The 26,327-nt window shown below is 39.7% G+C and overlaps 1 protein-coding gene across 1 annotated transcript; it reads right to left on the bottom strand.

Moving 5' to 3' along the window:
- Nucleotides 1–1,047: 1,047 nt before the first annotated feature.
- On the bottom strand, nucleotides 1,048–26,325 carry sypa (synaptophysin a). The gene is made up of 7 exons (XM_028813365.2): nucleotides 26,122–26,325; nucleotides 24,879–24,944; nucleotides 7,916–8,040; nucleotides 7,624–7,822; nucleotides 6,375–6,566; nucleotides 5,613–5,957; nucleotides 1,048–3,913 (listed from the first exon to the last, which is right to left on the bottom strand). The coding sequence occupies exons 1-6, from the start codon at nucleotides 26,137–26,139 to the stop codon at nucleotides 5,628–5,630; spliced, it is 930 nt and encodes a 309-aa protein (XP_028669198.1). The 5' UTR covers nucleotides 26,140–26,325; the 3' UTR covers nucleotides 1,048–3,913; nucleotides 5,613–5,627.
- Nucleotides 26,326–26,327: the final 2 nt, after the last annotated feature.

The raw sequence follows: 26,327 nt of genomic DNA, 5'->3' as shown, positions 1-26,327 counted from the left end.
GTCACCCAGCCCATGAGGATCACAGTAAAAGCTGTGCTAACTTTGTGTGGTGTGTGTTTTACCAGAGGGCACCTCTCATCCTTAACATTCCTGGCCTCTCTACATTCAGCAAGCTCATAGCCCAAGTCATCTCCTGTCTTTGGGGTTACTTGTAGGCACACAGACATTCTTTCAAATATCAGGGCTGCCAAGTCACAGTGCTCTCTGTTGGCTGTGGAACCTCTCCCAGCTAACTCACTGACCCAAAACAGCAGATACCCATGACAGCTTGTAGGCTGTGTACTCTCTGTAGTGGGCATTAGAGTACCACCATCTCCATGTCAGACACATGGATTTTCTCTCCCTCGCTTCCAGCATTCTGAGGCCTCACGTTCAACTTTTAAGGGTACCCTCTTTAGGGCTTAATGGTCCCAGCCTAACCAAAGTAGCAATCACAGAAGCTCTCCAGTGACCAGTATGCATTTCCCTCATGTGTGGCCTATATAAGGCCCCTCTCCTGTATTCTACCATGCCTGTGCCTTTTCTGACATTATGCCAGACACTGCATGTGTTTTAAGATCGCTCTTGGGGTTTATGATATGCTCAGGTGCCAGTTTTGATTCAGGGGCTCTGCTAGCCCTTAACACAACAGTGGTGTGGAAACATTACAAAATCTGAAAGTTCCTTCAAGCAAGTAGCAAAACTTGACAGCAATGAGGCAGTACTCATCAGTCATCCAGCTTTTATAACATTTTAAAAGGGCAGGCACATGACAAGCCCAGCACAGGTACTCAACCCAGTGGCAGCACAAGGAAATTACTGCATGTGGTCACCTTTCCAGCATTGAATTAAAAAAAAAACATCCTGTTTATCTTCTCATCCATGGTGTGTTCATCAGTTAATTTAACAGCACAAACTGATGATCAATAATGGAAAAAAATTGGGCCCCTTAAGCTCCAAAGCAATGGCTCACAGAATGCCATCAGAAGTGGACACATTCTAGGTGGCCATACTGGAACTTGGCTGACAGAAGCGAAGCAGAGTCAAACAAGAAGCATACAACCCCAGTAGAATCTTTTTAGCTTTATTTTCATTAGAGGAGTCCAGAGTCTGGATTTGAAACTTCTCGCAGTTTTGTTTCCCTCTGCATCATCATAATAATATTAATCATATCAACATTAATAATACATAATACACAACACACGGCACAGATTGGGAGGCGTTGAAAATCACAAACACACTTTATACACAGACACTAGAGCTTAGTACAGTATATATAGAATATATTTATAACAGGGAGGGGGAACTGAAGATTACATACATTTCATCAGCTTTTTTCAGGGGTTATCCCGTAAACTGAATATAAGTGTGTGTGCGCACACTTGTGTGTTTGCGTGTCTCCTTGGGTGCTCAGCAAATTGAAGGACTCTTCTGTTTATTTCACTCGCCCACAGCGGGTGTCCTCCAGCCTAAGCTCTTCACCTAAAGCCAGAGCGGAACTGCTAAATGGCCTTTGGAGGTGTGATGGCAGCTCTAATACAGAACATACTTGGCTGCAATTTGGAGAGGGGCACAGCAGGATTGGGCCAGTGTTCTCATCCACCAGTCCTCATACTTGCAAGTGTGCAAGAGGCTGGGAGGTATGACTCTGCATACATATTCAGGCTGGCCAGAGTGCAAACATGACTACCTCATCACTTGCTGGATGATGTGCTGCAAAGGTAAAGTGATGGTGTTGTTAAATCAAACGAAGTGTGCAATGCACTCACCCTGGCTGCCATCCTTAGAGGCTGTTGAGTCAGCCTGCCAGCTTGAATCCCATGGTGTTCAAGTTGCTTGTCAGACAGAATCCCAGAGAGCTCAACTGGCCTGTCAACAGGAACCCTTCTGGCGAAGGACAGCTTTGCCCACTTCTTAACGTATAGTGCCATGCTTATACAATCATCTCTTTATACATATTGTCTTTCTTCAATCTGAAGCTGATATTTATGAAGTATCTGAAACATCTTAGTCTTTATTTTATAAAATAGACCTTCCATTCTATTGTTACAAAGACCTTGCTTATTTAAGCTTGAAAACCATCTCTATGAGTCAGTCCAGCCTGAAGGTGGCCTTCACATCAGGCCCTGATAAAGGCCTTGCTTGATTCAGAGATCTCACTTCAGTCTACAGAAGCCTGCACTGGTGTAATATGTTTCTCACCTTGAATATGTAAAGTTGGTAAAGGTCAGTAACACGAGGGCACCATTCTCCAGTGAGACTCCTGATAAAGTAGTTACTGATGCACTACATGTGAATTCTGAAACACAAATCAGAAATCTTTAAAAATGCCAATCATTATGCCTTCTGTGAGTGCCAGCTGCTCATTTCCTCAGGTAAATATGGAAAGGTTATTTTGTTCTTGTGAGCAGGCTGGATTGTAGCAGTTGTCTGTGTATCACTAAGAGATAAATCTCTTGGTGGCCCCTTTTATGTTAGTCTATGTGTTACAACTAAAGAGGCCCAAATCTTTGCAACATGACATTGCTTATTCCAATGTCAGCTAATGCAATTTTATGCATGTGCCATCCATCATCTTCCTACATCTAGTCACAGGATCAGTGTCTCCATCCTGCCTGCTTGGACAGTAAGCTGAGCACCACTGGAAGTTCTGGGCTGGCAACGATCAACCTAATTTTTAAAAACTAAGAAATACAAACTGGCTGAAATCATAATTAAGTCCCATAAACTGAAAAGAGCTGTAAAAGCACTCTGTCCACTGCAGACAAAAACAAAGCATAAAATGATTATAACTCTGAGAATTAAGCAATGCAGATTTACATTTGGCTAGTACAAACAATGACCAGATGATACCCTTGTGTCACTTCACCTAATTTATGTTATTTTCCTTTTTATACCCAATTAAAATGGGACTGGATTATCAGAGGCTGCACATTTAAATATTGAGGCAGTAATCCTTCATAAAATAAAGGAGCAATACAAATATTGTAATTTCCACTGTGACATGTTATTTCTTTTTTGGTCAATTCGTCTGGCTCTGCAGTCTGTTACATCTCTGGCAGTGTTCAGTCTGATCTATTATGTGAGGAGAGTCTAATTCTAGTTTTATGATCTCTGGCAGTGGTCAGTTTGGTCAGTGCCCAGCTACTCTGATCCAGGCAAGCTTTACATTGAAGACTTTTTTTCCGGCAGTGATCAATTAAGAGCTTTTCTGCTCTCCTGTCTAGGTGTTGACCTCATCACCACAGAGATGCTCTGATGAGGGGCCAGTCAGGCTCTGTGGATAGTTCTAAATATTTCTGATAGACATTTTTGGAGAGCTGCTCAAAAACCTTGACACGCTGGCCAGTAAAGGATAGGGGGTCTTTTTCTAAATGAATAAATAGGCAAATCTTAACTCGTGTTTCTTTTTGGCTGAAAAGCTATCTGAATTTTCTTCCAACCCAGCCTTGACACACCTCTCCTTTAAAACTAATTGGATAGTTATAAATTATAACTAAACACTGTTTTTTTAAAAACAATATTCTAACACAAGTTAACAAGAATGTACAGAAAGTTAAAATTCTATAGTATTTTTACAACTCTTTAATGTTATAATCTTTTCTTTTTTCATTAATTGAAATATAATTCTGAACATAACATACTGTATGTATATATTGAGTAATATTTACACATCACAGACAACTACATTCTTGCATGAGGTTTAAATTCTTAATGTTTGAATTCCCTGTTTTTGTTTATTTCTGATTTTATCACCATTTGGAACGTCACACAGATAGAACATTGATTTACAGCCAAATTCAAACCCTAGTTTATTTTTTGCCCCCCTCCCAACCCCTTACTTTAACAAACAGACAAACATTTAGGGGCCTGATGAGCCCCTCCCCCCAACACTGGGCAGAGTGCTCTGGATTCATCTCCTGTAGCAGTGTCCCTGCAAGAGAGTGAGAAAAGACAGATGTAGAGCAGTCTAAAGAGCATGGCTATCAGGGGTAAGGCTGCTTCTGATGGGCTATCAGGTAGAAACACGTGCTTAGCACCATGGACAGCAGATGAGTGAAGCACTCCACTCCACTCAAAATGCTGCATTAGGTGTGCATGGAATGAAGTTCTAAATCAAAAATGACAGTTAACATTTGACTTGAGAATACGAACACAGGTCATTAATGCGCCACTAGACAATGAGCTTATTATAATGGGCACTGATCTATTCTATGGTAGCGCCTGGTGTCAAGCACATGAACACTGGGTGAGTTACACAGCTTTGGGTTTGTCTAAAGTACTTAGAGGGAAGGATTTGAGTGCAATACAACCAATAACTGCAATTTTCATTTGCCCTAGAATGTAGGAGAACTCTCCAGTGGACTACTGACATGACTTCTTCACTGAGTTCCTCAGCCTTTTCTGCTTCCCCCACTACAAAGCCCTGGATGTCCAGTGTCACTCTTGACTAGACCTTTGACCGGTAAGACCCACCTCTGGGAATTAAGTCTCTCTTACACCCGTTGCGAATAGCCCTCATATCACTATTGTTTTTTAATCATTTCAATGCATTAATTGGGGTTACCCTGTAGTACCCTGACCATTGATCTGTTTTCTGCTTTTCATTTACAGTGGCAATAGTATGGTTTACACCTAGCTACTCTTTACTGACTTTAACTTATACTAGGGAATTTAGTCAGCTATGGTGGTTCATAAAGGGGTATGGATAATTAAGATGGTCTATATAACAGGGGGTTATGAACCACTATACTTGCTTATAATGAAGTATGAATGTGTTAGAAGGGGGACTGTACTGGGATACTCATCAGTCATGTTAAGTTAAGCGTAGATACAGAGGTTGGTTCTGTACTAATGACACTAATAAGTAATGCTCATCTATAATAAAATCTGGAGGGGCTGAAGGCTGGTTTTCTTTCACCTAATTATTTTTCTTACCTACTTTATATTGGGACACTGAGGAATCTAAGGCTGATCCAAACTGGAAATATAAGCAGGTCAGTTTGTCTGAGCTGGATAATACAGTATAATTTACAGTATGCTTGAATGACTCTATGCACAAAACTGCTAGTCTGTTTTGGTTTGGACAGTGTTGTTGACATTATAGTAACAAAACTTCAGCAGTGGGGGAAAGTTGTAGGCAGAGGCAATTCTGCTTTGGCTATTTTGAGCTTGGTTTGTACTGGAGACCTTCAGCCAACCCACTGTGCCAGCTCTCATGCTTGGATTACTCTTTGTTGACATGTAATTGCAAGTCAAAAATGGATCCATATTGAAAAGTATGGACTGATCTGGATTTCCTGATATTGTTTCAGGTTGGTAAAAGACAGCATGCCTTGTGCAACTGGTTTAGTGTGCACTTGGTTTAATGTCTGGTATATACCAGAAGATATCTGGTCTTTGAGGTGTGGTAAGTAGGTATGCAGTAGGTGCAGGTGAGGGGCAGATTGGACAATATTACTAAATATCAATAAAGCAGTGGTTATTTTATTGCGTTTTGTCTGCAACATTTAAAGTTCTGGGCTGTACTGGAATGATATGGCCAACACTGTGTAATCTATTGTAGAAAATACTAGGCATACAGTTAATGACTATTTGCTTGATACTAGTAGAATCAATTACATTTTACCCACCTTCCTTTTCTCCATTTACATCTGATTGGAGAAAGAAGTTGGTGCCCCTTGCTGGCCATAACCTCCCTGGTTGAAGTCACCACCCTGGTTGTATCCTCCTTGCTGGCTGTAACCTCCTTGCTGGCCATATTCAGGTTGGTAGCCTCCTTGTGGGGCCCCATAAGGATCGGGTTGACCATAACCTCGAGCATCTTGACCATAGCCAGGAGTGCCAAAGGAATCGGGAGCAGGCTGCTTTCCCTGAGCGGGTGGAGGGTAGCGCATGAAAGGTGCAGTCCAGCCAGTTTCCTTAAACACAAACCAGATGTTGCCAGCCCAGAGAATGAAGTTCAAGAAGCCAAAAACCTAAAATGACAGGAAAGTAGTAGAGCTGTCAGTAAAAATCAGAGACTGGGAATAATACTGAGAAATAATACTGACAATGGGGCGGCATGGAGATGCGGTGGCTACCACTGCTGTCTTACAGCTTCAGGTATTTCTGCTGTAGTTAATGTCAGTCACTGTCTTTTTGCTATTTGCATATTCACCCAGCATGCATGTGGATGTCTCCAGTTCCTTTGGTTTCCTCACACTTCCCAAAAAATTTTTGATTGACTGGTGACTCTAAACTGACTTCAGATAAGTGACAGTGGGTGTTTGCATATTTGTACCCTGCAATAGAAGTATCCCATCTGTGTGTGATTCCCAATGATGCTGCAGTGGAATAAGCAGATAAAGGTAATGAATTTATAACGCTTTTTTCGCATCCAACACTAAACTCACCACAGATGTGTTGAGCCCAGACATGACCGGATCTTGCACCTCCTCACATTTATTCTCTGTATTCTTGCAAGCCTCAATCATATCAATGTTGCGCTCTGGGTCTGTAGCCATCTTCACATCAGACAAGCCCTTGGCCCAAGCAGCAGAGCTCACAAGCCACATGAAAGTGAATACCACTGTCACAATGAAGTCCTGCAAGGAGAAATACCCAAAAGAAGTAAAGGGTAGCTAACAACCCAAGATCATAGCAGGCCTGAAAACAAACTTGTATCTAGGTACCATTCCTGAAGGTGTCTGTCAATCCCAGGAAGGGCTCTGTTTGCAGTGTGTGACTGTACAAATTCCATTTGTGTATTTTAATTGTTTAAAATTATGAACTGTACATTGGTTTTACATAAGTGTAAAACATTAAATGTTCATGTTTTATATAATGCATTTTGGGGGTGGCATGTTGGCAGCACTGCTGCCTCACATTAAGCAGTCTAGGGTTTCTTGTCCCGGGTCCTCCCAACATGTAGTTTCCATGTTCTCCCTGTGTCTGTGTGAGCTTCCTCCTAGTTCTTCAGTTTTCTCCCACAGTCCAAAGACATGCAGGTGAGATGGCTTGGCAATGCTAAATTGGCCCTAATGTGTGTATGTGTGTTCACCCTGCAGTGGAATGGTGGCATATCCAGAGATATTTTTAGCCTTGCATGCTATGCTTCATGGGCTAGGCTCCAGGCTTCGACATCCCTGCTCTGAATTAAGTGGGCTTAGAATATGGCAAGGTATGGTATGGTATGTTCATTCTCCTGTCATGTGCACTGTTGGTGTCAGTTGTGTTTAATATCATCATGCATGTGCTTTTGTTAAGGAGTTATATGTATAGCTGCATGAAATATGTTGCTCAAGTCAGATTTGTTTGACTGTGTTGTTGGTATTCTGTTGTATTAGCATCAGTGTTCAATTTTATTAACAGTTGAATTTTTCTGTTTTCGGGTTGAGTGGTTTTTAATTAATGTTATTTTGCTGTTGGAGAGCTAGTGTATTGCATTTTTGATTATTTCAGAGCTGTGTCTATGTTGGTGTAAGTAGTATGTTGGTGCTTATGTGTAAAGCGCATTGTTCATTTGGCATGTCAGTCTTTGTGACTAAGTGGGGATTACAAAAGTTTGTCTTGGGATGTGTTGAAAAATATATCCTTGACTAAGAACATATAGGAACTGACTTCTGTACAGTTGTCTGACTTTTCCAAAAGGGGCTTACTTACAATCATTGGTCCTTTGTTGTTTTCACGGTACTTGGTCTGCAAGAAAAAGTATGTGGCTAGGGCTCCCATTGAGTAGAGGAAGGCAAAGACTGCAATTGTCACAAAGAACTGTGCTGATGAAGAGTAATCCCCAATAAGGAACAATCGTTCAGGAGTGCCACCTTTGCATGTGGGTGCATCATAGTAAACCTGGTGGAGTCTGTTGAAAAAAGACAGAAAAGCACATGACTGGCTAAGCTGCAGGCTAGGCACCCAGAAGATATTCTGACAGTCAGAGGAGGCAGACACTTACCTGAAAGGGTACTCAAACTCTACCTCAATATTTAGTTTGCTTTCTGTCTTATTCTTGCAGTGCACGCTCACTTTGAACTCTCCACTGTAGCTACCACATGTAGCAAATGCAAAGATGGCGAAGAACTGAAAAGCACAAGGCAAACAAAATATGAAATTAGCCCGCCAGGGATCCAACACTGTAAACAGTAATAGGTGTTGTGAACCAAAGTGGTCACCACACACAGCACCTTTTCACTAATCCTCTATAGTATTAAGCATCAATAGTCCACTTTTTTTCTGCCCCACAAATTCAAAACTTTTGACCATCTGCCCACTGACCTCCAATTTTAGTAATCTGCTACATCTGCCAATTTTACCTTTAGTAAATCACCTCAATATGTGGTCACGCTGGTCCTTGTTCACTCTGTATTTAGTGGTCTGTATGGGACTCTCGAGAGTTATCTCCATATCAAAAATAAACACCAAAGAGGCCCAGGTAAATGTAAGAGATTGATTTACAAAAATAAGCATCCAAGGGTAGGTAATTCCAGAACTAGTTGAAATGTTACAAAATAATGGAAAAACATGAAATTATGGAGCCTCTCTGTGCCTGCCTACACACATGAATGGGTCTCTCTTTGTCACTTGCCCAGGAAGAACCATAAGTAAACACTTCTTCCTTAGCTTCCATTCCTTTTTCTCAATTCACTCTCTTCCAGCTCTCTTCCACCTGCCAGTACAACCCATGCCTGCCACCACATTCCTGACTCTGACCTCATTGGCACAGTGAGAGAGAGCAGCTTTTAAGCTGCATTCGAGCACTATCTCCAAGTCCACTTCCTGAACCTGAAGGACAACCAGGGTTGTCCTCTGTAATTCTTAGAAATGTTCTCATAGAACTCTCCTGGGTAGTTCCCAATTGACCTGACAGTTCTAGCAACCCAAACAATATTAAAACAGCCAGACAACCTTGCAAAGTCATAATGAAAACAATATGTCACCATGGGTAACCTAACAGGCTACCGCTGCTATCCATTAACTTCAGGACTCATATTTTACTTCTTAACATGCCCTACTGTACTTCCATTATTCCACCATCCCCAGCATAGTTACTTTGTAGGTTCCTATCGTTATCTGGAGACCTAGTGTCTTTCCCACTTCACTATTACAAGTACATTAATGCCAGATAATTCTGCAGTTTTATTCCTGTCTAGGATGGCCCCAAATACACCGTAATCAGACAGAGGCCAAATGTAATTTTACACCTACCAGACTGCCATACTGGTCCTTACTCAGTCTCTACTTAGATTAGTCCGTCACACTGGTCCTCATTTGCTGACCCTGCCTTGGCACTTCTATTAACCTTCCCTACCTGGATTTTGCTCTGCATCTTTGTTAATTCACCCCTTCAACTCACAGTTTCGCTACTCACTACAGATTAGGGTTCGCTATTTTTAGTTGTGTACCGTCGATCCGATAGAATTGAGAACAGATAATAATCCCTTCTTCTCTGGCTCCATCTGTCATATTAAAGGCATTCTCTCCCCCTCTCTCTCTCTCTCGCTCCATGATGGCCTATTAAAGGTAATGTAGTGTAGAATGCCAGTGTTTGTCCGCATGTGCCACAGGTACCAAGGTCCCAGAGGACAGGATGCTGCCTGTTCACTAAACTGCAGTCATGTGAATTGCTGCTGGCCTCCTTTCTGTCTGAGTACTCATTCAGTAGCTTTACTTAGACAGGATCTGAGAAATCACACCTAAGATGAAGCCTTCTCACTTTGCTCTAGAGACAGCACCACCCTCTCAAACACAGTTGATGACGTAATGTACACCATATTTTTCACTTAGACTTGGCAAAGGTGTTGTGCTTCAGGAATGTTCAGCCTGCTTTAGTGCTGCGCTCAAAGGCAGTGACTAACGGTTTCCATAGAAATGCCATCCAGATGGGAAACGGCTGCTGTGATTTCACTATTTCCATAGAAACCATCCCATCATCATCAGCTGACTGATATTGGAACGGCTGCCAAATCGGTTGTAATCTTCAGGGAATTGAGGTATAGCTATGGAATGTAAATGGCAGCAGTAGTAGACCCTTTGGTGCATAAGTACAATGATGCAAGGCACTGGCATGACTGTGACCAAGGATGTAAGTTAGACAGTCAGCAGGCACCAGCAGGACTTGGAAGAGCATGTGTGAACAGGACCATGAAGAGAAGGAGGTCATACACTAATGCATGCACATTTCCTCTCTTTTACATTCTTCTAACAGTTTTGATGAATAACATCATTCTAATTCTTCCAATTGACTTTCTTCAAACACCACCACCTGCCTCCACCCCCATTGCTGGGGGGGGGGGGGGGGGGCACTCTGTCACATTTGACACCAGTGTCAAAGTGAGAATGGCCAGAACCCTTCAGGCAGTCCTTATCTGAAGTTACCATGTCCTAGCTCAGGCTGACTGAACAACAGATTCCATTGGAGAAAAGCATTGTTGTATGGGCATAAATGGGAGTACTTCAATGTTACTTCCCCTCCTCCAACTCTTATTCTATCAGAAGCTAAGCTTTTAAATCACACCCCAAACACCTACCTCTGTGCATACCATCTGCCACCGAGTTTGAATCAATACTGACTCACTGCATTTAGGCAGCCTTGCAGGTCATTAAAGAGACAGTGGCATAATAATTCTGGGAGATGCATCTCTTAAAGGGAGGTGGGCTGAGCCATCTTATTGATACTATAGGTTTGGCAGAGAAAAGAAAAGGCAGGCTGGGGGTGACTAAATTTGCTTTATTTTTATATAAGCCTTCAGTCATTTTTGCCATGCAGCATCATCAACATTTTTTTCACATGCCAGAGGGTGTCAAATCGGCAGCTAACTACAGGGAGCCTGATTTTTCTGCTTGCATCAGGCAGCTTTATTTCCATCACTTACATAATGTAGATTGATTTTGTTGTCATATACTGCACACTTTGTAAGCCTTCCTACTTTATGTTATATATGATTCACTGGCATGAGGGGGATTTCTGTAGTTTTCTCATTTACTTCACTCATATGTGTGCAGGGTCTGTTACTTTCCCCAAACCTGCAGAATACTTAGGGCTGTGACACACTTATAGTTTGTCCTAATATTTTCCCATTGTGAGCTCTTCTCAGTAACTGTGTTCACTCACTGATGGGTTTACCTGTGTTCAAAGACTTCGAATTATGGCAGTATTATCTTCTGTCTCCTTGCTTGTGTGGGGTGCCCTGCGTGTATATCACTCAAAAATAGCTGAAAATGATGTACTCATATGCACATGTTACACTTGTTAGTGTGAAAGTGTCTCTTCCTTCAGTATTAGATATAAACATTATGCTCCAACGGACCAGCCACAAGGGCCATCCAGTCAGCACAATAGCACCACCTTCTTAGTAATTCACCAATTATATGTTGTATTCTTATAAGAGGAAAGAACAAAATATGATATCAGTGTACCACAAGCTGTGAAACCAATCAATTACTGAGACATCAGAACAGAGAATGTCCCATTCAGACAAGCTGACCTGACCCTAAAACATGCCAAAGCCCAATCTTGATCTCAGTCTGACTATTAGAGATGTAGTGTCTACCCTGATTGTTGCTGCCTCTCTAACACTGACAATTACACCCATTTTATTTGGACACCTTGTATCAGGCAAAGTTTGAAAATAGTTCCTGTTCCACAATGAAGTCTGGCTCTTACTGTTTCCTGATGAAGTTTGCTCTGGGCTAATTCTGGTAACTTTACCAAAATGAAACCCAGTTCTGGATTCACTCCAAAGCTGGACTTTAAACTCTAATGATGGGTAATGCAAGGGTTGCCTGAATTTGTGTCATAATTTAAGACTTGACTAAGTCAAAAACCTGCAACTGCACCTCATCAAGGTGTCAAGCTCTGGACTTGTTAGAACCTGTGTTAATACCACACTAAGGTCTTACCCTATGCTTATTTTGAAGGCTTGTCCTGTCACACATTGGAGTCTGATATTGGCCTCAAACTGAAGAAAGTGGATGTGCAAGATGTATAGCCTTTGCTGATGACACACAGCTGTATTTATCAATAGCACCTGATGACCCTGATTCTCTTGATTCACTAACACAATGTCTTACTTGTATTTCTGAATGGACGAATAGTAATTTTCTCAAGCTAAATAAAGAGAAAACTGAAATTTTAGTGATTGGTAATAATGGATACATTGAGGTTTTCAGAAATAAACTTGACGCATTAGGATTAAAAGTCAAGACGGAGGTAAAAAACTTTGGGATAACTGTTGACTGTAACCTGAATTTTAAATCGCATATTCATCAGACCATTAGGACAGCATTTTTTTCACTTAAGAAACATAGCAAAAGTTAGACCTCTTATATCACTGAAAGATGCTTTTGTTTTCAGTCGACTAGATTACTTTAACACACTCCTCTCAGGACTACCCAAAAATGACATAAATCGTTTGCAACTAGTGCAGAATGCAGCTGCTAGAATCCTAACTAGGAAAAGAAAATCCGAGCACATTTCTCCAGTTTTGATGTCACTACACTGGTTACCTGTGTCATTCAGAATTGACTTTAAAATTCTGCTTATGGTTTATAATGCCTTAAATAATCTCGCTCCATCTTATATATCGGAATGTCTGACACCCTATATTCCAAATCGTAACCTTAGATCCTCAAATGAGTGTCTCCTTAGAATTCCAAGAGCAAAACTTAAAAGAAGTGGTGAGCTGGCCTTCTGCTGTTATGCACCTAAAATCTGGAATAGTCTGCCAATAGGAATTTGCCAGGCTAATACAGTGGAGCACTTTACAAAACTGCTGAAAACACATTATTTTAACATGGCCTTCTCATAAATTCACTTTAATTTAATCCTGATACTCTGTATATTCAATTCATTATAATAACTATTCATGGTGGCTCTAAAATCTGTACTAACCCCTACTCTCTCTTCTGTTTCTTTTTCTGTTTTTTTTGTGGTGGCGATCTGCGCCACCACCATCTACTCAAAGCATCATGATGTTCCAACATTGATGGATTAAAAGCCAGAAGTTTGCATGACCATCATCATCAAGTCCTTCCGTGAGAACCTTAAATACAAAGAGGACTGTTTCATATATGTGAGGTAGAATGCTCAGAGAGGACTGGGCGGTCTCATGGTCTGGAACCCCTGCAGATTTTATTTTTTTCTCCAGCCATCTGGAGTTTTTGTTTTTTCTGTCCTCCCTGGCCATCGGACCTTACTCTTATTCTATGTTAATTAATGTTGTCTTATTTTAATTCTTACTTTGTCTTTTATTTTTCTTTTCTTCATTATGTAAAGCACTTTGAGCTACATTTTTGTATGAAAATGTGCTATATAAATAAATGTGGCTGTTGTTGTTGCTACTTCAATAGCAATACGTAATTTTATAAGTAACATGTTGTAACCGTTGTGTATCTCTAGAAAGGTGTCTTTAGCCACAGCAATACAAATTGACTTGAAGTGTCCTCACTTAAATATTTGACTTTCCAGAAATGTATCCTTGCATAAATTTACTGCTTGAAATGCATCACTTTGTAAGAACAGAATATGATCAGTACTGTATCCATTAAGATGTGACCATTAAAAAGGATGTTATAGACCTACTGGTGTCCCTGACAAGAGGGGACATCCACTTCCCCCTGGGGTTAAACTACAGTACCTAATGCGTGCTGACTCTCAGTGCAAAGCTGCTACACTGTAGCTGGGCCTCCTTAGGACTGTGATTACCAGCCCACAAGAGGGCACAACATGCCCATGTTTTGTATGACATGGCATCTGTCTGTAAAAATGTAGGCTTACTGCTGGTGCCCCCTGCTAAAACTCTCAATTAGCATCTGTCAGCCATTGTGTCTCACTGGCTTAGGCACAGAGGGCTCAGCTGCCAACAGAGATGGGCTCACTATGAGGCACTTATGTTGGACAGCGGGGTAGTCCTTGAGGGGCAGAAAAATGCCAGCTCACCGTTGTGAAGAGGTTTTCTTTTAAAATATCTAATCAGTACTGCAGAAGTGAAAACTATAGACATGCTGGCCAAAATAAAAGAGAGTGAGGTGCCAGTCTGGTATAAACTACATCACTCATATTTTTACTGCTAGTCAAAAGAGCGTTAAGTCTACCTGATATATACTGACCAATTCAGTGCACCATGTGTTATCCTTGGCCTGACTAATAATTCTGACTAGTCCCACATCAGCCTTAATCCTAATGTCCATTTCTGACAGCCCCTTATCAAGCTAATTCCAAGTATCCATTCATAGTATGCAGGATTTGTGACCAGTCAAATTAGTCAGTTTGTTACAGACTAGTCGCAACAGTCTCTTAGTGACCCCTTTCATAGTTATTACGACAGCTTCTCTCTACTTCTGTCTAGCTGGCCAGCTTACTAATAGTCTTCATTTTTTTTATCTGACTAACCAATTCCTTTAATAAGCCAGTGGTATCCTGCTTTCACTGATCAGTCCAGTGTGGGATTTTGTTTCTATCTCACTAGCCTCTATGTTATGGCTCATGCACTGTAAATAATTCATAAAAATACACATCATCAGTACCAGCCAGTGACATTGAGAGAGACATAAGGATGTCCTATTTTAGCTTAACTTTTTTCTGGACTGTAACATTTATCCTGTTTCTTTATCTGTTTTGTTTTCTAGGTTGCTGCACAGATGAAGTTACCTTGCATAGATAACCATATAAGTCAGTAAAAGATACACTTTCTGACCTGGTAACATAGAGGTAGTTGATGTTAACCAATAGTGCGGTAATGTTTTGTCTGCCAATAATTGATTGTTACACAAAATTTTAATAGTTTGTAAAAATGTAATCTGTTTATGGTATAACTGAATTTGTTGTATATTAAAACATAATTTTCTTAAACCAGCTTCATCCAGTTCAGGGTCACATGGGGCTGGAGCCCATTCTGGTAGCAATGAATACAAAGCAGGAAGCAGCTGTAGAGGGTTTGCCCGTCTATCATAGTTTCCACTTATATTCACCTAGGGCCAGTTTGGCCAACCTGACCTGAACATTTTTGGGATATGGGAGAGAAACCTATACAGGCATGGGGAAAACTCCACACAGGCCAAGATGTAGGATTTGAACTCAGAACTCTGAATCCATGACGATCATCTCTAACCATAAGTCTGTTCTCTCACAATTTTATTTCTTGACAGCACCATCCTGTGCAGTCCATTTGTGATTTAAATCATTACTGCTTCTTGATCCAATATAAAGTCAGAAGTCATTGAGCTTTAAGAGTTCATTAGCATCAGCTCTGGCTCTGTGGAAAACTCTACACATGTCTGGCAGACAAAACATTTCTGATTTGGAGTCTCGGCTTACTGCTTTGGAGACTACTGTCCTTATGTGTTTAATAAATCCTTAACTTCTAATTTGAGAACAGAGTTGAACTCTACTCTCTAATGTAAAATGAAATACCTGAGCCAGGTATTATGTTGCTGAGGCAAGACCAAGTAAATTACTAGCTTAGGCTGCATTAGGGTGAAGCATGTGCTACCTTTTGACATACGGCTGGTCATTTTAGTAATAATCTGATCGACATCAATGGACAATTTTTTGAATATTACTTTGATTTATTTCTGCTCACTTCAACCCCAACTATGCTGAAATAAACTCTTTCCTATCCAATCTCAGCCTCCATAAACTTTTAGATAATAATGACTCCTCTCCTGATGCACACATTATGGTTCCTGAAATTAAAGAGACTTTAGATTCCATACGATCTGTCAAATCACCAGGGCCAGATGGGTTGCCACCTGAGGATTTTCTGTTTTGGAAGCAACTATCGTTCCCAGTTTTTGAGATGTTTTCAGTCATTTCCACTACCTGAATGAATGATTCTGGTAATTACCACCATGATCATCCTGTTGTTAAAACAAGGTAAAGATCCAACAAACTGTTCAAGCTATTGGCCTATTTCTTTTATGAACTCCAATGTAAAAGTGCTAACTAAACTCTTAACATAACAACTTCAGCTTGTACTGTACTGTAGGTTGCAAATTAATTCACCCTGACCAAGCTGACTTTATTCATTCACAACAGGTAACTGACAATATTAGAAGTCTTCTTCATATTATTGACGTGGAACTCAACCTCCCCTGGCTCCAGCCTTGCTCCTTTTAGATGCTGAACGAATTAACTAATCTTTTATAAGACAAGTCATGTAGAGTTTGGGGGAAGGGGGGAGGCCTACATCAGTTTGGTTAAGACACTTTGTTCATCTCCCTCCACTATTATTGTCACTAACTCAACTCAACTCAACTCAATTATGTCACAATATTTTAAAATTTCACGAGGAGACATGCAGGGTTGCATACCTTTCCTTCTCCTCTTCAATTTCTCCCGCAAGCCTTTAAATATTGCTATTTGTGAAACAAGCTTAATCTCCCCTATAATATTCCATTTCACTCCCCAAAACGTTGTGTTTTATGTTGATGATATTCTGCTTTTTCTCGGTGATGCCCCCTCTGATCTGTTATATGTACTTAACATATTTGACTCCTATGAGTCTGTGTCTGATTTTAGAATCAGTTGGTTCAAGTCAGCTCAATGTTTTAGGGTCCCCTGATACCAAAAACTTCGAAATCTTGATGATGGGTGTGTGTCTGTGTGTCGCAGTTTCTTGAAGACGGTCTAGAGCTAAAATGGCTGGATGGAAAAATACCGAACTCGAAACTTAAGCCTGTTACGAGATGATGATGTGTTGATTCATTTTTGAGACAAATCGAGCAAGAGAAAGACACACTCTAGAGGAACCCTCAAATACCATAATTCTGCAATTAATTACAAATTCTTCCTGTCAATTGCTATCACAATGAGATATTTTATGATCAGAAAGATCAGCATCAGAGCAGTAAATAATTTATGAAAAGTTATAGAATTGTTCAGGTAACTTGATTCCTAGGGTGCAAAGCCTACTGATGCTCATGTCCAATTTTTTTCAGAATCTCTCCCACTCCACCTTTTACTTCTCTGAGATTAAAACAGCTTTCACTGAAATTGAGTCAGCTAATTACTTATGCTCTTACTATATGGTGTAAATTACTGAAACATTTAGGCTACTGATAAAGCCTACATTCCTAATATTAAGCCTTCAGCACACCTAGAATTGAACCAGCAGGTAAAAATTCTAGTGTAAACACTGCATTCATCATATCACATCATATTGAGATGTACCTGTATGCTGATAAAAGGATACAGAAAGTAGGATGGGCCTTGGAATCATCCCATACAGTGTACTGAACTCACTTTAAGAATCAATTCAAGCAGCCACAAAGTGTAAGACAGATGATCCTATTTTATACACACAAAGAAGCAAGGACATGCACACAGGATTGTGCCACTGTCAGTAGAATAAAAGGTGATGCACAACAAACTCAAACAGCAACCTTTATTTACAGAGTTCTGCAGTGGCATAAGAAGCGACTGCTGTAAGTCAGCCAAAGGCAATTTAAACAAGTTGAATCTGCCAGGCCAAACTCTCCACTCTGAAGTGAAGATGTTTGTTAAGGCTTAGTTAGGTGCACAGAAACACAGGAAGGCAATCAGGATTAGAAGACTGTAGTTACTGATAGAAAACAATGCTTCATTTACTGTCCCTAGTGATCCAATGGCTAGATGCAGAGGTCCATAAACATTTAGCCCCTGTATTATCAACCGATCTTATCAGCCCTCAATTCACTTCTGTCTCATTAAATTCCCCTAAGGTCTTTCTGGCCTATATAAAGACAGGCTTGTTCAACCACTGGATTATAGTGCACCCACAGAGGAGGATTTGTTGAGCATATGGAAACACCATTAATAAAACATTGCACACTGCATACTGATCAACCATATGCACTGAAAAAGACTTACATGTACATAGAAGAACTTATAAAAATGATTGGTAATAAAGATGAATGATTACACACATACACAAATTATCCATTATGCCCATACAGCAGGTGTATACACCCATTTAAACTAAATTAAGTTGATTCAGTATATCAAGAGCAAAATATAATCTGTAATTCTAGCCAATCACTCATCGCTTCATCTGTAGAAAATCCACACAATCTTGCAGTAAAAATAAATTTCACATACGCAGTCCAAAGTGGTACCCAGCACACTTTATAAATGCCACTATGAATGAACATAATAAAGGATGAGGAAGTTTGTTATTCCTAAACTGCCTCTACCCAGTTGTTAAATTCCACTTAGCAAAAGTAGTACGTCTATCCCTCACCACTCAAATAACATAGTCTATTCTGTATGGAGCTTGAATGTTATTCTGGGTTCATATGGATTTCAAAGACTTCCTATTACTTTAGTTATAATGGATGACTTTGGTTTTCCTCTCATATAGTGAAGGAATTCACATTTAGGTTAACTAGCAGCTCTTAACTGACACTTTAGGAGTGCATGTTCCCTTAAAGGACCGGTGCCCCATTTAAGATTGGTTAAAAAAGTCACCCTAAACTGGATTTAGTGGGCGAGGAAATGGAATGATGGATAGATCTCTAAACAATTCCAGTATAAGTGTTTGGTGTGCCTGTCTTGCATTCACTGCTGTCATGTTATAGGACTTAGATGGAGCAGTTTAAAAACTAAAGAGTGGGTAGATGGTAAACATGTAGATCATCAGAAGTAAATACTGTATATTCATTTGTAAAATACTGTAAGTGAGAGAAGGTATATTTCAGTATCTTTGTCATGTCTAGGTCTCTAACTTACAAATAAAATCACAAACATTATTTTTTGGCAGTACATTGGTTTGTACAGCTGCCTCATATCTGAAAGAACCTTGGTTTGTTGTCTGGCTTGGACTTTGTGTAGGATTTTCACACCCTCTAATTTTATGTGATTTTTCTTCTGTTATTCTGATATTCCTCTACAATGTAAATGTACCCAATACTACCATAATAGCACTCGGTAGTAATGGGTAAGACCATGCTTTAAAATGAATGGCTGGGTTTTACTTTAGCTCAATCCTCCAAGCTCCAGTTTGTACCCATTTACCTGTTTTCTGAATCCATTAACGTAGTCCATCATAAGCTGTACTCACATTGAATTTAAAGATGCTATCCAATCTAACAGTGGAGTACTAGGAGGAAAACTATATGAACACAGACAGAACCTGTTTTCAGATATCAAAAGTATTCCTGACGATTTCTTGCTCTTAGTATTTCACTTTTTTGGCCTTTGAAATGAGCCTATAGAGTAGATAAGAGATAATGACACCACCAATGACAGATGATACATTGCAGCCTCATTTCACCTGAAGATTCAACCAGTCATGGCCAACGACTTGCACCATGATATGTTGTATAATTCACATGAAGAGACTAGGTGGCCACTTGGCCTTTTCTCCAAGCATCATGGTCCTCCTGAGGTTTGTTTTCTCCTTAATATGTATATCTGCTGGAGTTTTTTTTCTTCTCCAGTATTAGCACTTACCCTTATCTCTGTTACCTTACCCCATCCATTCTTTGTTTTAATAACATGGTTACTGCAGACAGATGGTTAAAGTGACCTGAATCATCATTAGGTACAAGGCAGGAATGGACCGTGGACAGAGTGCCAGGCAGTCCACCATGGGAACACTCCTAAAATGAGTTGCTCATTAATCTAATTCAAAAGATATGTTTTAGGTTGACAGGCAACTCTAAAATGGCCTGGTGTAAGTGAGTGAGTGTGTGTGTGTGTCTCTCTCCCGTTTTTTCCTGTGACCCAGTGGTGGAAAATATTGTCAGAAAATAAACTGAACTGACAAAGGCGCCCCAACAAAGAATCAAACTTCTATTCAAGTGTTGTGATGTGATAGCACTACATGCTGCACTACTGTTACGTCTGCTCAGCTTTATTGTTGCTAATGTTACATATTTTGTGTATGGTTTATACACCTTATTATAAATGAAATACATAGCAATGTGTATCAAATTATATAGTAAATATGCTAAAATAATTTTACTAACTTTATGCTTTTGGATTTTTTTGTAGTTTCTTATATCAGTTTTCTAAATAAAGGAAAACAACAGCAGACATACATTATACTTAAAATACAGTAAGGTTGATAAATAGGTGATCTTGGCAGTGACTGCTCTAAAATAAAAGGATAGGAGAATGGGCTCAACTATACCATAAGGTGATGGGAACTCACACTTGAAAATGGAGAGTATCTCAATCCATCACTAGAGATAAAAAGGATCATGATACATTCAAGAAAATTAGAACAAAATGTGATTAATGTAATTGGAACATACAGACCTTGTGTGAATTGGTGTGGGTGTTAGCATGTGTTCCAAAAATTTTATATCAGAGGTTGAAAAGACATGACATGAATTAAAGACAGTCTGATCTTTGGATATATAATTTTTAAACAAAAACTACTTGCCAATTCAATTTCGATGGTCTAAGATAGGTAGCCCTGGCATGGACAGTTCATTTAGCTGTAACATATGTATTCACTTTATTCATCAATAAAGACTATATATCCACATTTGTCTGTATTTTTCACTTTTTTGAGCTCCAGCTCAAATATAACACCATGGACTATTATTACAATTTGTAATAAGGGCAGATACTGTAATGCCAATGTAATATTGGCAATACATATGTTACTGCCATGCAGCTCTGGAGCCTTTGGTTCAAAACCCTGTCTTAGATACTGTCTTTATGGAAGATGCCCTTTCTTGTTCCATGTTAATCTTCCCAAAATCCATCTTTTAACCTACCAAAGATGAGCTGGTTACTTTAACTAGTGATGTTAAATTGGCCCTGTATATGAATGGGTCCTCTAAGATGGACTGGCATCACAAACCTGTGCCTGAGATTGCCAGAATAGGCTACAGTCTCAAAGACCCTGTATTAAAATAAACCTGTTCAGAACTATCACAATAAATATTATAATTATGAATTAATATTTTTATACTTATAATATTATGCAATAACAATGGTGTCCTCATCTGCTACAAGGTAAAGGAAACAATAGTTCCACTTGTTACTATTTTACTTTTTAAGGATCCCACACATTAGTGACACACAGGCATCCTAATTGTCTCACAGATCCAGGGTTCCAGGTCTGAATGCTGTTCTGGTCACTGTCTATGTGAAGTTTGCATGTTCACCCCTGTTTTACATGGGTTTCTTTCTGTTTCTTTCTTTTACATGTCCTTGTTCTCTTCCACATCTTAAAGATTTAAATATGAAATTAATATTCTATACAGGACTGGTATGAGACAGTGTGGATGAATGCATCAGTATCCTGAATGATGGAATGGCATCCTATCTAGGTTTGCTGCTTGCCAAGTGCTCAGTGCTGCAAGCATAGGTTCAGGGTATTAAGTGGGTTCATAAAATGGATGGATGGAATGTAATAAAATATCAGACAGTGCTTTGTCCTATTTTAGTCATCTAGGGCCTCGTTTCAGGCCTGGGGTCCAAGTGGAATTTTAATCTGTTTCAGTATAAACTTGTCTTAATTACTCTGGTTACCTATCATAATCCAAATACATACAGGTTAATTCTGTCTATCCATCTATTTTTTATACACACTTTTAAACATGGAAGGAATGCCAGTTCATCAGAAGGTACACTCACATCTCTGTACTCCAACATTATGGCAATTCAACCTAAAGGAACTCCCAGAAGGAAACCAAGGAAACCAAGAGAAACACAAACCACAGGTATATTAGCCATCATGTCTGGTCTTAACTGGCCTATACTCTTTCACTCCAGGCTTTGGAATGAGACCTTGGTGATGATGAAGGATGACGGCTTCACCACTAAGTGACATCCTCCAGCTTCAAATAAAGTATCTTAGAATTCATCTGCAATTACAGTCAACACCTTGAGCCATAATAGAGTACATAGTTCTCAGGAAACCTAGGTCATTTAGACTCCGATTTAATCTTTTCGTGGGGATCATGTGCCCAACAAGGCGTACTTCCTTGAGGATTTATATAAACTGGGTTTTTGTCTTGCTGTTCTTAACCTCTAAATGACCTAATCTTATCCTAATTTACTTTTTAACCATTAGATACATGCAATTATTAATTACTACAATGACATGTTAGTGCAATTGACTGTGTTATAGTCTCAAAACTTCAATTCCTAGCCCAATAATTGTTTTGTTAAGAGTTTGATGCCCTCCCTGTGTCTTCCATTATGTGCATGTTGGATTATTTGATAACTCCAAATTATCTCAGTGTGAGTATGGCTTTGTACCTTGCAATGATTCCTGCCTTGTGCATTATGCTGTAATGGAAAATCATGTTTTAGAAAAATTATGTTTTGGTGAGGAGTGTTTATTGTGAGATTACCTCTACACTTCAGGCTGGGTTTAATGTAGTTTTCTCACACAATCTAAAGACATGTAAAATTTACTAGGAAAGCCAAGTTGGTTCAGTATGCAAAACTATAATAATTTGTATTGCATTTGAAGTCGGATCCTGTTTTATGCTTATTGTTTCAAAATACGTTTTATTATCTCCATTAATCTAAAGAGCATAAATATCTGGATAAAAACATAAAAAGATAACACTGACAACATTGATGAAAATGAAATCAATTTTCACTAAGTACACTCCTGGAATGAATGTGATGCATTGGGCTTGAACTGATAAATATATTATTTGGATAAGTCTTACAATGAGAGTGCAATATGACAATAAAGAAGCTTTTTCCAGCATAATCAAGAAGAGCACAAACAGTTTGGCATTAAAGGGTGCTGATAAAAGCAAGAGGCTGTCCCATCCATGCTGGAGACTTGCTTTACAGTCTTTTGTTGAGATAGAATGTGATATATACAAAGTCTACCAATGGTATTCTAGTTTATGGTAGGTTGTTGTACTTGCTTCCAAAGCCTTGGATTTTCAGCTGCCGGAATCTTTTTTGTCTACACTTTGAATTTATATTACTTTTCTGCTATTTGTAACTTTATCATAAATTAATATAGGGAAATGTGTGCATTAATGACTATCCCCAGCCGCCTGCATCATTATAAAAATGTATAGGAATTTGTTATAACATAAATGTAAAATTAAAAAAATACATACGTAAAAACTGATACGTAATGTTTTTTGGCTGTGAGTCAGTTTACAGCTGCTTGGATACCACCATTTTTACAAAGAGGCGCACTGTTTCTTTCCTTCTTTGATATCCTTCTGTTTGGCCAGTCCTGGAATTGGCAAATCCATGTTTGCGTAGCCGAATCCTGTGTTTTAACATCAGCAGCATGACTAACGGAATCCTGAGTCTCTACGCATTTCGTCTTGAGAGCACTCTGGAGACTCGGATGTGACGCACCTGCTGCGGTGCGCGCCCCCGCGACGCGCGGTTCCATGGAGCTGTCAGTTTCAGCACCACACACGGTTACAGCAGAGCCGTGCGAAATGGCTGCGGGGCTCTGAGATCTGCAAGCGGGCTGAAACGTAGGATCTTCTTTCTGTCATTCAGGAGCTCTTGAATCCTAATGATAGTACGCTCAGTGCAGATTACCACTATAAAGCTGTTTTTTAGTCCAAGAATTTATTTATTTATTTATGTTGTATTTCACCTCTGCGAAAGCGCCAAGTTAATCGAATTGATTTTTCGGCGTAATTTAAAATAGAGCGACTTTCGATGAGGATTTTGATTTTATGATTTGCTTGTACATATCCAAGTCATGTTCAGCAACTCGTTGGAAAATGCTGTAGATTACTGACAATATATTCTTAAAATACCCAGCGGCGGATATTATAAACAAGGAGGGCGCAGGCGCATTAAGGAGGTCTCTTTTTGTCCGACTGACGGAAGTCATTTGGATTTTGAAATTACAACATAATAGTGAAAAATGTATATTTCTCTTTCAACTAAATTACTGCAGAAATTATACAACAACAGCACTGTAATACTATGTATTTAGTAATACACGATCTACATTACCTAGGGTTACGATGGCTGGGATATTTTTAAAATTTTAAACATTTTTAAAACATTTAGATTGGAACAAAAACTATAATCGTTTTAAATAATGGTGTGGTTTGGTTGCCAGAAAAGCACAAGGTCACTAAGATAATGATGCAAAATACAGTACTTAACATACAAACTGATTTGGAGTGCCTTTTGTCATGGAATTGTTCTTTACGTATCACAATTTAAAAAAGAAGACATGGAGATAAAGTGGAATTGGGATAGGGTATGGAAACGTTATGAAACTGCAAAAATCACAGAGCCAACAGACAACGATGGCACACAGATATTCACGGGATGCTAAATTCTATACAGTTAAGAAAATAGAGAAACGGCAGATATCTGAAACCACGATAAAATCGAACTTTTTAACAACTAGAAGGAAAATATGAATATTAGTTAGAAACATTTATAAGAATGTCAAGAGAGATGATCTGAGCTTTCATGAAGGTAAAGGATGGTTCCTGCCTGACTACACTTGTCAGCTATGTGAGTCCTCGGATCCTGATGTTGGAGGAGGTAACCTCGATACTGAACGTCTTTTTCCGTATTTAGCCAACAACGGCAGACACAATTCTGCCCCTCGGTCAGGAGATGTCAGAACAAAATGTGATTACTGTATTTCACTTCCGGATGTTTAACTATGGACCCCTCCACACACATACACACACAAACAGGCACACTGGAAAATACAGAGATAGAGAGAGGGAGAGAGAGAGAGAAAGAGAGAGATAAGGCAGCACACATACCCCCACCCTCTCCAAACCACGCACATATACACCTACATGCTTTCCACTGAAGACGAAAAAAACAATATTGCGATCGTAATTCCGGGGGAAGGGAACTCTATTAAATTTCAAGGGCGGTATGTCCAGATCCAATTGCTATTGCCGTATAAACAGAGCCTAAATAACCTCAGGCAAACATTCTGAAATATACAATAAAACAGTAATTTATATATATATATATATATATATGTATGATTTCAGCAACTCACCCATTGCAAAAACTTGATGAAACCGAGGGGTTCTTTGGCAACTTTGAACTGCCCACTAGCTGCAAGCTATTAAAACAGAGAAATAAAGACATCATTGTCATTAGCAGCCCACGGTAGGCATACGTTTGACTCTTCAATGCTCCATACAGGTATTAACACAGGCGATCACCTTGCTTTAAAGGCCTTCGGGTTTAATGAATAAAATGTTCTGAGGGATGAGACAGGTTTTAAAGGAACAGTGAATATTTTAAAGGCTATGTAATTCACACCTTATCTGCAAATCACATTCAGGTTGCTTTACATTCACAACCGCGACTGGCCTTCAAACAGTAAATGGGAAGAAAGATAAGGCTATCTCGATGAAAATGCACTATCGAACCTACTGAAGAAAATATTTCTTGCAAAGGCGAACAAAACACCAGCAGACAGAGAGAACGACTTCTTCTTATCGTTCATTTTTAAAGCACCAAGTTTTTTTCTTGATTTAAGATATTTGCAGAGCGGTTTCTAGACAGAGAGGCTTATGCGGTAAACGTATGACTCGTTTACATGTCGCTGTACCTTACTGAACCTACAGAAAACGGGAAAATTTCTTTTTTTTTTTTAAGTTTAGAGCACCTTCGACTTCTAGAAATGTTAAAAGGCTGCTCTCAAATCTCCTGGTTCCCTGAAATAATGGCAAATGAATAAGGCGGGGTTTCAGATCAATATATTTTTCATATTTGTTAGTATTTAATGTTGTATTTATTGGGGGCGGGGTAAATCAAGCCAAATCTCATATTCTAACATTTTATCGTACATTTATTTTGGCGGTTAACGATAGAAAACCAACAGAAAACCGCGTCTATAAAGAAATAAAAAATAATGCATGAAAAACACTGCACACAGCAGAAAGATGTCTAGAAAGGCTTTTGCCTACTGTCCCTCTGATTCTCAGGCGCTTAGGGTGAGGAATTCACCGTCGACACCTGCTCACCATCACGGCTTTTTTATGTCGCGGTGTTTTACATCTTTACCTACACCAGGACTCGATACAACCTTGCCGAGAAACGGACTTGCAATGGTGTAAAGGGAGAAGGCAGAATCAGTGCAGCGCACCCATCCGCCCGCCGCTCCTTGTAAGCGCATCGTAGGAATTCGTCGCCAAGGCACACGGCCCAGCCCGTCCTCTGCCTCCTAATATTTTCTCGCACACTGGTATTAGTGGGTCCATTAGGTTCCCACAAGATATTTATTGTCTTACCTGATTTGCAACGTCCATCTTAGCTGCTTGCAGGAGATAACAAAAACTGTACAGCAAGGGGCGGGGGCGGGGGCGGTGGGGTGTTGAGAAGACAGCTTATCTGGAACAACCCCGGAATGGGCGGGCTCACGGTAGCGCCGTGATGCTCTGAAGCTGCCCACGTGCCATTTTAGGTGCTGGCACGGCATGCTTGGTTCCGTGACCGC

This window comes from Erpetoichthys calabaricus, chromosome 11 (genome assembly GCF_900747795.2).
Source record: "Erpetoichthys calabaricus chromosome 11, fErpCal1.3, whole genome shotgun sequence".
NCBI lineage: Eukaryota > Metazoa > Chordata > Cladistia > Polypteriformes > Polypteridae > Erpetoichthys > Erpetoichthys calabaricus.
The sequence above is the reverse complement of the archived record's forward strand: the minus strand, read 5'-3'. Positions and strand labels throughout refer to the sequence as shown.